The sequence below is a fragment of the Balaenoptera acutorostrata genome, chromosome 16 (assembly GCF_949987535.1).
Source record: "Balaenoptera acutorostrata chromosome 16, mBalAcu1.1, whole genome shotgun sequence".
Classification (NCBI taxonomy): Eukaryota; Metazoa; Chordata; class Mammalia; order Artiodactyla; family Balaenopteridae; genus Balaenoptera; species Balaenoptera acutorostrata.
The window spans coordinates 34,130,301-34,144,424 of NC_080079.1; the positions used below are offsets into that span (position 1 = coordinate 34,130,301).

At 41.3% G+C, this 14,124-nt stretch overlaps 1 protein-coding gene across 1 annotated transcript in view; it reads right to left on the minus strand.

Annotated features, from left to right (window-relative positions):
* The window catches only part of LGI1 (leucine rich glioma inactivated 1), a 34,474-nt gene that overhangs the window by 1,733 nt on the left and 18,617 nt on the right, over nucleotides 1-14,124 (minus strand). The window contains exons 4-7 of the mRNA XM_007187476.1: nucleotides 14,041-14,112; nucleotides 5,102-5,173; nucleotides 2,317-2,486; nucleotides 1,878-2,042 (exon numbers count right to left, since the gene is read on the minus strand). Coding sequence (XP_007187538.1) covers nucleotides 1,878-2,042; nucleotides 2,317-2,486; nucleotides 5,102-5,173; nucleotides 14,041-14,112 — 479 coding nt within the window. The remainder of the gene's footprint in view (nucleotides 1-1,877; nucleotides 2,043-2,316; nucleotides 2,487-5,101; nucleotides 5,174-14,040; nucleotides 14,113-14,124) is intronic.

The window sequence follows — 14,124 nt, forward strand, 5'->3', positions numbered from 1 at the left end:
TTATCAATAACCAAGTCGTCATGTCACATCCAACGTGTACTAGACGTTCAGGATACATGGCTACAGCCTGAGTTTTCTCTTCTCACCTTTTTTTTTTTTTTTTTGGTCAAGCCGTGTGTGGATCTCAGTTCCCCAACCAGGGATTGAACCCAGGTCCACAGCAGTGAAAGCACCAAGTCCTAACCACTGGACTGCCAGGGAACTCCCTCTCCTCTCGCTTCTTACAGAAAGAAAACTTTGCTTTCCCTGACATATCATGAGTTGGAAACTGCCATTTATTGAGCACCAACTATATGCTTTGCCAAATCATCTCATTAAATTTCCCAACAATCTTAAGAGATAAATATTATCACCAGCGTCTCTACGCTTTTAACCCAACCTGGGGTGGGCAGTTAGCTGTACAAGGGCTTCCAACTTGGCCAGCATTCCACAAGGTTCTAGAACAACCTCACAAAGTTTTGAGCGGTAGTCTGGGCAGCCCACGGTTCTACCTGCAATTGGTTTGCTCTATGTATAAACTGCTTCTTGCTCTAGAATGAACGGACTTTCTCCTGAGAAAGGAGAGAGATGCCACTTGTGAAGCTTTAGGTCACTGGTGGCAGAAGAGAAGGAAGAGAAATCCTTGAGAAAAGTGAAAGAGGGGTACAGTCATGGGCGAAGCTCCTGAATGTTACTTTGGGAAATCTCAGAAAACTACATGGGAGTCTGTCAGAAGCCTAGCTCAATATCCTTTGTTAAGAGTTTAACATTTATCAGTAGATTCTGATCTCGTAGAGGGAGCTTGGCTCTAGGAAATCCAAAGAGAGCTGGGCAAATCTGGTCCCAGGCTTTTTCTGACAGCAGCTCTAAGGGCTTTGAGGTAATAAGTTCCGGATCAACTGTTTCTATTAATTGGCTCCATCCATAGGCAAAATTATTCTAATTGTGACCCTTTTCAAGGCTGTGTGATTCTGTGACCTTGGGAAAATCACTTCTCTGGGATTCAGTTTTCTCTTCTGTACAATGAGGGCTGGAACTAGATCAGAGATGGCCACTAGTTTTCAGCCATATACCAATATTGATTGACTGATTGATTGTGACTGCCTGGAGAACTGTGTTAAGAAGGATTCTGTCCTCTGCAAGAAAGAGCATCATGATAGATTAGCGATGTCTGTCTGGGGTGAGGAAGGGGATAGTGACTGTATATATGACACATATTCGTCATCCTAGACTAGATGATGCCATCTGAAAGTCTGCAAATATATGATCATTTTTCATTTAAGTGCTCATCTAAAGATTCATTCAAAGCAATTGACAGACTGTACACATGTAAGAAGAACCTTACACAAAGGTAAGGTTTAGATTTCACAAAGCCCTGCTGCAATCTATTGGAAAACTGAGGGGACTTCAGGAGATTTCCCATGAACATTTTGCAGAAGTAATGTTTTTGCCGTAAAGTTTGAGACTCACTGATCTAAAATAACCTCCTTATTTTATAGTTAAAAAGAGGGGCCCAGTGAGGGTGAGTGGCTTGACCAGTTAGCTTGTGGCAGAACCTAGATTAGAACTCATAATTCTTAGTCCAGTACTTTTTCATTGAAGAAAAATAACCCACCTTTTATTGTATATTTACTAAGCTAGGTCCTATGCTAAGTTTCTTGAACATATGCTCTCATTGTTTTATAACAACACTGAAAGTTAGGTATTATTATTCCCATTTTACAAGTGAGGAAATTAAGCTTTAGGGAACAATCCCAGGCACTCAGTAAATGGTAGATTTGGGATTCAAATAATTCTCAACCTGCCCAAAGAATTCCCTGATATCATTCATCTCTTCCTGTTGCCCTTGGCCCAAGTGGCTTAACTTTCCACTCAAAATACGATCAGGCTTTTCATACCTGTAATGTTGTCATAATTCCGGAAGGTCTTTTCTACATGGTCCCATTCAAGGAAAATGCACTTTCCAGTGAAAGGCTGAGCGATGACTACATACTCATCGTTCATATAAGAAAAAGTGTCTATGGACAGTGATTGAAAAGGCAGGTCTTGAGACTTTGCAAACTCTGCAAAAATTGAAAATGATGATGAGTAGCTGTGCTGATGCCTCATTCCTTGGCTAGATCTCAAATGTCCACAAGAAATATATTTATTCTAGAGAAACAGTGAAATGACAATTTTACTTTGCTTTTAAACACATGAACTTTTAATGGTTCATAATATTTTTAAATTGCTCAGTTGGTTTTTAATATATATATTTAAAAAATCAGTTCCTGCATATGTAAAAAAATGTAGCCCTTATTTTAATTTTATGAGGTGGAATGATTTGAAATACATTACCTGTAATGATGCAGTCAAAATCCTTGGAGGAGAGACTATTGATTTTGCGCTTCTTGTATTCTGGAGGGCCTTCACAGTAGATGTCTTCGACAGTTGCATTGGTGTGGCCTAGCCATTCCACCAGCCACTTCAGTTTACAGTCACAATTAAATGAATTACCTCTCAGGTCCCTGAAAGACAAACTTCAGCTGCTTTTGATATACAAGGGCCCTTCCTTCCCAGGCATGAATTTTACTTTAGCAATTTATTTTTTTTTAATTTTTTTATTTTTTTACTTTAGCAATTAACATGTGCAGAATGACCTCACCTGGCTTTATATCATGCCTCATAATCTATCTTCAACCTGACTGACCATTCACTTTGGGCTCAGAGAATGACCACAGTGTGCCCTTGCAGGCCACCCCAGTCAATGGAACCTCATAACTTATTCCCTCTTGCATTCAAAGGTAGCTCAGTCTAGAGCTGTGCTGTCCATAGAAATACAATGTGAACCACATATGTAGTTAAACATTTTCTTTAGACACATTAAAAAACTAAAAAGAAACAAGTGAAATTATTTTAATAGCATATGTTATGTAACCCAATACATACAGAATTTTATCATTTTCACTTATAGTCAATATAAAAATTACTAATGAGATATTTTACATTCTCTTTGTATACTAAGTCTTTGAAGTCTGATGTGTATTTTATACTTACAGTATATCTCAATTTGGAAAATAAAATTTCAGCAGAAATTCCTGATTTGTATTTAGAGTTAACAAAATTTACAGTTGAAAAAAACAGATTTATACACCCAAGTTGTTCCAAACATACTTAAAAGTCTTCCAATAATTGAACAGAGAATCAGTTTTTAAATTTAAATTTAGTTTTTTATTTAATTTTTTAAAAATTATGTAAAATTTAAAATTCAGTTCCTCATTTACACTAGGAACACATTTCAAGTGTTTGGTGATCACGTGTGTGGCTACTATATTGGGCAGCACAGGTCTAAAAGAAAGATGTAGTGATTGTTGTACCATATTTAATTACATCGAGTGAGCTATTTGCTTTTCTTCTTCCTCACAGACATAATTAATCCTGATCTTATTCCATGGTCTACAAATTCAATTTTAATAGGAAATTACTTCGACACAGCCGAGTTAATGCAGACATACAATAATAGCTCATGTCCATAATAAACTGCACAGCATAGATAGTTTAAATTTCCACATATGATCCCAGCTAACCAAGTTCTCTGTTTATTTGCATTGCTTCTGTTCAAAAACTCTATCTCTTTCCTAAAACCCTTCTTGGTCACACAAAATTCCTAAGATAGGAACCGCCTACTTTTCACACAGCATATGAATACTTTTTAAATGTTGAAGCATTTAAAAATGTGTTTTAGGGGGTAATTCAAGAAACCAAGAAATCTACTAAAAGGCAAGTTGGCATGGATCCTTGCACTTCTTAGATGATTCTTGGTTTGGGCATATCAAAGTAGGCCCAAGAGGCCAAACCCATTATGGGATTCCTTGGAGAGACTGAGCCAATTTCAAGTGTTTTTTCTTTTGCTAGTGTGGGGTATAGGCTGACACAAGGTTGGGCCAGAGGGTCCCCAAATACACTGTATCCCCAAGTCTGCCATGGAGAATCATCTAACTTCCAAGACATTCTCAGGACTCACCTCATATCCCAAGAATACTCTGACCCAGAATAATGAGTGTCAACTTTTCTGGGCTATTGTAAACCAGAGCGGGTAACTGTGGTCTGTCCAAGACTATTTGGAAGTGTCCTGATTCTGACACTCTCTTGGAAATAAACCATCTTTCAGGAATTGGGGTAATAGGCATGGAGGAGGGGTGGGGGGAATACTACAAGGAACAAAGAAAGTTTTTCATAGCTTACTGATTTGAAGTTAAATCCTGGGTTTAGGAGAAAATTCTTGACTCAGATTTTTGTTATTGGAGAAAAGTTGTTTTGAATATATATTCTATAGCAAAGTACCTGAAAAATAAGAACTCCTTTGTTTTCATACATCTTTCGTTTGTTCCTGTTTTCTACCTTGTGACATTTAAATACCTTTCCAATGTTCTGGAAGGCACTTATTGAAGCTAAATTGCTTTTGAAAGGGTTAGGCATATATTACTTGCTTTGCTTACTACAAAATACACAAATTCTTTACAAAGCTCTTTCACTCTGAGGCTTAAAAGTCAAAGTTTGAAAGCTCTTTTGTTTGAAAAAGGGTCAAAAATAATTAAGTTCATTCCCTTCCTGGGGCTTAAGCCAAATTCCTGGGGATTAAGCCTAGAGCTGTTGTTCAGTCTAATGAGAGAAAAGGCAAACTTTCCTCCCTTCCCCCACTTCCTGCTCCATTTCTCTCTTGACTGACCAAGCCATGGGTGTAAGCTTTCATCTTTATTCTGTCAGTTTCCCAGACTTCTTTATGTTTTTCCTTTGTAGCCCCATTTCCTGGACCTCATGAGAAAAAAAAGGCATCTTGAAATTTCTATCTAGCCCTCCTCTTCCTACCCCCTCCAAGTCCCTTGTCATCAGTCCCTGCCATACAGACACACACTTTGTCAAAGGCAAACTTGGGACTATATTTTCAGAATATAGTGGTAAATACCATAGGAGACTCAAACATTAGTCCAACTGAATTCAAATTTTAAGCCAATTTAAAATTAAAATTTAAAAATTCTCATTTAATTTAAAGCCAATTAAAAAATTTAATAATCAACACCAGGCCTCTTTGTTAATGACTGCAAATTAATTAATTAATCAGTGATTTCTTAGGTCCTCTTACACATTTGTTAAAGAATCCAGGCCTTTGAAAATGTCTTTTGGGAGAGTCTGGAGGTTGTTGTTTGCAAGGCTCCTGGAAAAAAAAAAAAAAAAAGAATGATGTAAACTGTAGTCATAAATGAAATAAATGCATTTTATGGCTCCTTATGTATTATGGTATTAAACAAACAAATAAGCAAACCCTCCAAAATACAAGTAACAAAATGATGCCTGGGCATCGGTCTTTCTACTTAGCACTGAGTATGAGCATCACATACTCAGGCATTCCGTCTAAGGGATGTCTCCCCATGTCCATGTCTGTCTCCATGTGCTCTCTCTCCTCACACTCAGGCTGCCCTTCTCCTCCCTCCCCCCACCGCCCCACTTGCTCTAGAGAGCACCTCAACCTCCAACTCTTAGTACCAACAGCTCTCAAATTTGGAGGCCTGTCTAATCTATCCCCCTTCCAGCACATTCTTTTTATTTCCTCCTTTTTCTACATTTTTTCCCTTTTAGCTCCATTCATTCATTCCTCCTTAGAAAATAGCTTCCTCATAAATATCCATCTATTCATACATCCGGCCATCCATTCATCCTCTTTAATCATCTCCTTTTCCCTTCTTCCAATTCTTGCCCTATTATCACAGGAATTGTTTTCTCCTTCTCTTTCTAGTTGTTCTTCCACTTACCACTAAAATGATTCTGATGCTAATCAAGGGTAATAAGTAAGAAACAGTCCTGATAGTATCAAGGAAAGGGACATGTGTCCATACTGCAGAAATGTGCACATAACAAGGAGCAGATGCTGTATGACAGAGAAAGGTACTAGGTACTGGTAATTTTCTATTTTTAACCAGCATTATACATGTACATGTTATATACTTTTCTTAGGAGTGTTTTTAATTTTCACAATAAAAATTAAAAACTAAAACAAAAGAGTCTATGCTGTCGGCCTCCAGAGCCCTTGAAAATTCTCTCAAATTCCATTTAAAACACTCTCAAAAGTCTTCTATGTTTTCCACCTCCTCTAATTAATACAAGATTTCTCAAGTGCAAGCATTCAAAACTTTTAAAATCTATTTTTAAGTCAATTATGTTGTTTTTCTGAGTTTTAGAAATTACCACTAGATTAGAAAGCTTTTTTCAATGAACCTCAACACAGAAGAAAGGGAACTGAATCAGAAGTTTCCAGTCTCAGTGATGGTCCATTTTGTGACAAAGAGCACAGCTTTGGAGTCATTCTTTCTGAGCTTGGTTTGAATCCCGGCTCCACTATTTACAGGCTGTGTGACTTTGGTTATGTACCTTCTCTGCGACTCAGCTTTTTCATTTTTTTTTTTTTTTTTTTTTATAATTTCAGCTCCTGTTTTTTTTTTTATTTTATTTTTAAATTTATTTATTTATTTATATTTATTTTTGGCTGTGTTGGGTCTTCCTTTCTGTGCAAGGGCTTTCTCTAGTTGCGACGAGCGGGGGCCACTCTTCATCGCGGTGCGCGGGCCTCTCACGGTCGCGGCCTCTCCCGTTGCCGAGCACAGGCTCCAGACGCGCAGGCTCAGTAGTCGTGGCTCACGGGCTCAGCTGCTCCACGGCATGTGGGATCTTCCCAGACCAGGGCTCGAACCCGTGTCTCCTGCATTGGCAGGCAGATTCTCAACCACTGCGCCACCAGGGAAGCCCAGCTTTTTCTTTTTTTTTTTTTTTTTTTTTTTGCTTTTTTTTTTGCTTTTTCATTTTTAAGCGGAGGTAATAATACCTCATATCATAAGAGTGTTAGAAAAAGTAAATGCGATAACTCAGGATGGTAGCTGGGCTACTCTCAATAAAGGGCAGCTGGGAGGAGGAGGAGGGGACAGGAAGGAGAAAGGCTTTTGTGTGGTCTTTGCCCAAGAAACAACATTTAGAAAACTGACCACACGAATGAACTGCTGTGACTGTCCACCTACGCAGAATTAATAAAATGCTGCTAAAGAAGATTATTCCAGAGAACAGCTCCATAATTATTTTTACTGAATGGTGGTTGAATGAAGAGATTTCTTGGGTCTTGGACCAGTCTAGAATCTCTCTCAAGTTATGTGTCTCAATATATTTGCTGACACAATGTGTCCTGAAGTCCTCATGCTAACTTCTCTTAAGTGGACATCCCTCCCCCAGAAACCAGCACGAAGTGCAACTGGCTGCAGGGCATGAGCTTGGAGGAGGCTGGGTCATAGGACAGTGGGAGTGAAATGATGAGAGTCAAGTCCTGAATTACTGCAGCCACTAGGGTTACACAGGAAGAGGCACCATGTTTTTATTGCTGCCCTGGGCAGTTCTTTTAAACAGCAGGTGAATCTGAGAGTTCTGGCGTCCTGCCCAAAGAATACAGCTCTAAGCCTCACATACCCAAGGCGTTAAGAGTCAGTGAACTTCATAGATACAGAGAACAAATTGGTGGTTGCCAGAGGTGGGGTTGAGGGGATGGGAGAAATGGGTGAACTGTGGGGTTTTTTGTTTTTTGGTTAAAAAAAAAGATTAAAAAAAAAAAGGAATTCCAAAATTTAAAAAAAAAAAAAAAAGACTCAGTGAGCATCACCACCCTAGGTTTTACTAAGGAGTAGGAATGCACTGTATATGGGTATCTGATGAGGGGTAGAATTGATTGGGAGAGGAGCGAAAACAGGCCAATGAGAGGTTTGAGAAAACATGCATCAATGTTAATTTTTTTCTAGGATGACTCTGTAGTGAGTACTGGAAGGATGTTTTTCTTACCACTGTATCCCCAGTGCCTGGCATAATATAAGTCCTCAACAGCTACTTTTAAATGAATGAATGAATGGGGCAGGCTGGAGTCGATAAGAAGAAGGACATCCATCCAGACAAAGAAAAGAGCAGAGAATGCTTCTCTTAGGCCCTTGTACCAAGACACTGAGTTAGGGAGAAATTGCAAAGCCCTGTGAATTACCATTGCCCCACCTCCGCGATGCTCACAAAGTGCCCTCCCTCCTCTGAGCCCTCACTGTGGTAATAAGCCCTAAACAACAGGACAGCTCTTCTTTTTTTTTTTTTTTTTTTAAATTTGGCTGAGCCGCGAGGATTCTAGTTCCCCGACCAGGATTCGAACCCAGGCCCCAGCAGTGAAAGCGCCGAGTCCTAACCACTGGACCACCAGGGAATTCCCTAGGAGGGCTCTTCAAAGTGTGCCTGCAACTAAGCTCCATTCTCTAGGTCCTGACTCAGAGTCTACCTAAGAAACATTCTGTAAAACACCGGGGAAACTGCCAAACTGAGCACCTAGCTGCCTTGAGACTAGCTGAGAAGAGTCAAGCATTCTCAATGGCAGGCAGGCTTTCCTACCCAATGGAACTGATGACCATTCCCTCCACTTTGTTGTTTTCATGGTTTACCTGAGAAAACCTCTAATTATGGAGTATGGAACCTACTGGAAAGTCTTCTCTCTAAGGCAGACCAGACTGGCTCAGACAGCACGTTTGTTTCAGTGCCACTGGGCTCTGCTGCTAAGAAAGCATCGCCCACGGCCATCTGGGGTGCTCCCAGCCTCCCTGCAGTGCAGATTCTCAGCTTGAGTTGGTGTCTCACTGAATTTGCGGTACTTCAAGTGCAGTTATTTTAATTTCATACAAAATGTTGAAAGGGGATAAATACACTACAGCATTCGGAGTCCTGATCCAGGACCAGTGGAAGTTAGGCAGTGAGGTTTAGTTTATTCCTACGTGATGGTGTTTACTGCATAGCACACTCTGTTCTAGGCACTTTGCATAGATTAACTGACCTAATCTCATGACAACCTTAGGATCTAGGTACTCCTAAGTATTTTATTATCCCCACCCCCATTTTTACAGATGATTATTATCACTTCCATATTACACATAAGAAATTGGAGGCACCATGAAGCTTAGTGACCTGCCTGATGTCCCACAGCTATTAACGGGTAAAGCCATGCTTTGAACCCAGGCAGTCTGGTGGCAGAGATCCCCCTCAGCCAGTATATTGCACTGCCCTCTTTACATGCATGTCATTGTGAAGGCCGAAATGAGGACATCCTGCCTGACTAACTGGAGACACACAGGCACCCTGAGCTTGGGGACTGCTGTATATATCTTTTGCACCTCTGCAGTGGTGAGCAGCCAGTAGGTGCTCCCCAGCAGGTAGACATTGATGACATTTTCCCCAAATGTCTTTATACATGCATGCAAACAATTGTGCCTCCACTGGGCCTTAGCCACGAGGATACTCATGTGACGCCCAAGGGAACCTTTAGGAAAACCTCATGGGTGTTAATAGAAAGCAGTACGAAATGTTTAGAGATATTGTGATCGTTGGTCATAAATGATTTTTTAATTCATTTTTTCCCTGATTTCAGAAGTAATACATGGTCATCAGGAATATTCAAACCTTTCTGAAATATATAAGCTATTCAAACACTTAAGTTGATCATGTATAATATTACAGTCATTCAGAATAATCAAGAGAGGGTCCCAGGATTTGGAAGGACTTAAATATAAGGAATTCTCTTTTTTTTAGGGGGGGGTGGTTTGAGGGGGAGAGGAGTCTATATAGTAAGTTTTAAGTTGTTTATTAATGTCTCTTTAGAAGGTAAGTCTACTGAGTTAGATGTATAAGAAGGTGAGATAAGTTCATTGCTTCTTTAGGAATGAACTGAATTTATATCAATGCTCAGGCAAGTCCCTTGGAGCAGCTTTAATGTTAGGCCAGGGTGGGAACCAGTTGGATCTAAAAGTATATGTCTAATCCCAACTATTTGCATTTGGAGACTAGAGCGAGGCTAGGGCTCTCCTCTTCAGGATCTTCTCTTCCTTCCCAGCCATATTTGCTCCTCAGATCATGTCCTGTGGAAGGATCCAGCCAGCTCCATAAAGCTTTCTGATCCTGCTATAATTTTTTTCCCCTTTTTCCTTTCTTTTTTGGCCACTGCATGGCTTGCGGGATCTTAGCTCCCCAACCAGGGATTGAACCCAGGCCCTCAGCAGTGAGAGTGCGGAGTCCTAACTACGGGACCACCAGGGAATTCCCCAGTCCTGCTATAATTGACATGGTGGAGAGGGCACTAGATGTCTCATTAAAGACTTCGGGAAACCTCTAACTTTTACTGCTACTAACTGGGGAACAGCTTAAACTCAGGGTGTACCTCCATGTTCTCATTCGCCAATGGGGATAGTGCCTGCCCTGTATCTTTCATAAGGTCATCAAGAGAGTGTAATGAGGTCAAGAATATGAAAAAGCTTTGTAAACTCTTCCTGTAGGTTAGAGGGTGAGGTGATAATTCTTTGCTACTTGAATGTGTGCCTTTAATTGAGAAGAATTGGTCTGAGGTGGAGGAAAGTGCACTTTGAAACCTAACACCTCTAAAATCTTAAAAAGAAAATTAATGGCTCAAACAAAGGTCAGATTTATTTATAAGTGGTAAATAATGGAAAATGAACTTGATGTGCTGAGCAGTCAGAGGGACATTTGGGCTTCAAATCTTCCCTACCCATCTCTTCTTTTTTTTTTTTTTTTGAAATTTATTTATTTATTTATTTTTGTCTGTGTTGGGTCTTCGTTTCTGTGTGAGGGCTTTCTCTAGTTGTGGTGAGCGGTGGCCACTCTTCATCGCGGTGCACGGGCCTCTCACTATTGCGGCCTCTCCCATTGCGGAGCACAGGCTCTAGAGCGCAGGCTCAGTAATTGTGGCTCACGGGCCCAGTTGCTCCGCGGCATGTGGGATCCTCCCAGACCAGGGCTCGAACCCGTGTCCCCTGCATTGGCAGGCAGATTCTCAACCACTGCGCCACCCGGGAAGCCCCCCATCTCTTCTTGAAAGGAAAAAAGGAAAGGAGAAAAGAAAAAAGGAAGGAAGAAGCAGAGAACTACCCCTGGAGGAACAGCATAGTTAGAAAGGAGATCCTGACCTGGGCACAAGGCACTCAGTGAGGAAATATTTGTTCATCTGACTCCCCTTGCTAGACTGAGCTCTTCCAGGTTGGAGCTGGATTTTATTCATTTTGGTGTGGCACATCCTAGAGACTATTTAGGAAGAACCATATGGCAATGCCACACGAATCAACCTAAGTGTTTGATAAAGATGCAAGAGATCTAAGGGTCATATTCAATCGACTTTAACCTGCTCCCTCCTAAAACCTCCTTCCTACCTCCAGCGCCGGTCAGACAGGTGGGACCTCCCTTTCATTGTCTGACTCTTCAGATTCACGCCTCTCTCTTTGAAGGCTGCCTTTTGTGTTCCCTTGAGCTTGAAAATTTCTGGGTATTAAGCACATGCTGTACCAGTGCCGCCTTCTTTTTTTTTTTTTTTTTTTTTTATATTTTATTCAAATCACATTTATTTTAAATTTATTTATTTATTTATTTATGGCTGTGTTGGGTCTTCGTTTCTGTGCGAGGGCTTCCTCCCGTTGCGGCAAGCGGGGGCCACTCTTCATCGCGGTGCGCGGGCCTCTCACTATCGCGGCCTCTCTTGTTGTGGAGCACAAGCTCCAGATGCGCAGGCTCAGTAATTGTGGCTCACGGGCCTAGTTGCTCTGCGGCATGTGGGATCTTCCCAGACCAGGGCTCGAACCCGTGTGCCCTGCATTGGCAGGCAGATTCTCAACCACTGCGCCACCAGGGAAGCCCGTGCCTTCTTCTTATACTCTTCATACCTCTAAAGAAGGGGCCTCTTAATGACCCAAATTTATATTTCCATTTCATTTGATGGGCATAATAGGCTCTAGTCAAACAAAATGAATGTTCTTCACTAGGGTGTTGTATAAATTTTTTTCTTCCCCACTTTCCTCCCTTCCTCACCCCTCCCCTCTTTCCCCCTCATTCCTTCCTTTCTCTCTCTTTCTTCCTCCCTCCCTCCCTTCTTTCCATTCTTCCCTCCAGGTGAGGTAGGCCTTTAGGCTGGAGAGAAGATATACTTGATTGAACTAAGGGGCGCGGCAAGGCTATGTCCAGGTTCCCAGAGAGAACACCAGGGTCTTACATCCTTCCTTCAGCCCCTCATGATGCTGAGCCATTAGACATAGGCCATGTTGAATGGATTTATGTGAATCAAGTAGATTTCAAGTTGAAGTCACGAACTTCCATTTATCTTTCCATTTATTCGTTTCTTTTATTTATTTTTGTCTGAAAGATTAGGCTTGGTGGTGTTTGGCTCTGTAATCAAATGGCATAGCATTCGTACCATACACAGCCAGGTTTGCAGCACATTGTAACACTGATGTGAAAAGCAGTGTTGCAAACTGTTTATTTTATAAACATTATTTTCCTCATCATTTTATAATGACTATATACAGAAGCCTTGAAAGGTGCAGTGATTTCGTAAAATACATCCTGCCACCAGTTCCCTGTTGCTGCAAATCCAAACAGCAGTAGAGACAGGGACTAGTAAAGGCAGCATGATGACCACGTAGACACCCTAGAATAAAGATTCAAAGGGCAGGCATTTTTATCTGCCTTGTTACCTGCTACCTCCCACGGTCTAGAACAGAGCTGGAAATGAGGTACTGTGAGGCAACAGGTTAAAATCGACAGGATGACTATGATGCTTAGATGACTTGCATCTTTACCTAACACTAAAGAGACACATATTAGGCACTTGAGAAACAGTCCCTGAATGGATGAGTAGCCATAGCAGTTCAGCCATTGAGTTGATGTTATCATAATTCCATAACTACTCAGTTCACTTGTCACATATCCCCTCCAGGCTTCTGTTTCCTCATTTCTAGAATGGGGGTTGTGTGACTCTGGCAGGATCGTTGAGAGTGTTAAATGAAAATTCACGTAAAGCGCACTGGCCAACATAGTAGTAGGCACTTAGCAAATGTTAGTGCCATTTCTTCCCGTGCCCTTCTAGTTTCCTTAAAAGTACATCTGTCTGTGAGTGTGTTTGTGTGTGTGTGTGTGTGTGTGTGTGTGTGTGTGTGTGTGTGTAGGGGGTGGGGGAGGGTAAGGGAAAGGAGTTATTTGGTTCCTGTTACTCAGGATTTCCCAGCCTCAGGACTGTGCCCTTTTAGGCTGGGTAATTCTTTGTTGTGAGGCTGTCCTGTGCATTGCAGGATGTTTACCAGCGTTGCTGCCCTCTACCCACTAAATCCCAGTTACATCCTCTAGTTGTGACAATCAAACATGTCTCTAGATATTGGTGAATGTTCCCTGGGAGGTAAAATTGTCCCGTTAAGAACAGCTGATGTAGCTCTAATCATCCATTGAATAAATATTTCTCTTATAAAAAAGTTGTTCAGGGCTTCCCTGGTGGCGCAGTGGTTGAGAATCCGCCTGCCAATGCAGGGGACACGGGTTCGAGCCCTGGTCTGGGAAGATCCCACATGCCGCGGAGCGGCTGGGCCCGTGAGCCATAATTACTGAGCCTGCGCGTCTGGAGCCTGTGCTCCGCAACAAGAGAGGCCGCGACAGTGAGAGGCCTGCGCACCACGATGAAGAGTGGCCCCCGCTTGCCACAACTAGAGAAAGCCTCGCACAGAGGCGAAGACCCAACCCAGCCAAAAATAAATAAATAAATAAATAAAAATTAAAAAAAAAAAAAAGTTGTTCAGGCGCTGTGTAGACGTGGCCTGCGGTTCTAGTCTATGTTTAAATGTATATGAAGTCAGGGCTTGTACAGAAAAAGAGAAAGAGAGAATATCAAGTTAAGCTATATAGTCAATTCATGAAGTGAGTAATGATGTAGATAATTAAAAACGTTATTTCAGTCACACAATTTCCCTGCAGTAGATTGTTTTCCTAATTATTGCTGGTTTGGGCTAGTATTAATAGTAACTGGTTTCCTGGACACACACTGGCTGATGGCAGGGAGAGAAGGCAAATGTGCATGTAGAGAAATCATTTGGCTTTCTTAAATTTTCATGGATACCCGCAAAGTGGGTGCTTTAACCACAGGTTATCAAATTGCATTGCCCACTGGCAAGTTTAAAAGGTAATAGCAACATTCATACTTACAGGTGAATTAAAGACTTTAGTCCCCGGAATGTATGTCTTGAAATGGACTTGATGTTGTTGTTTTCTATGAATCTGCAATAGGTT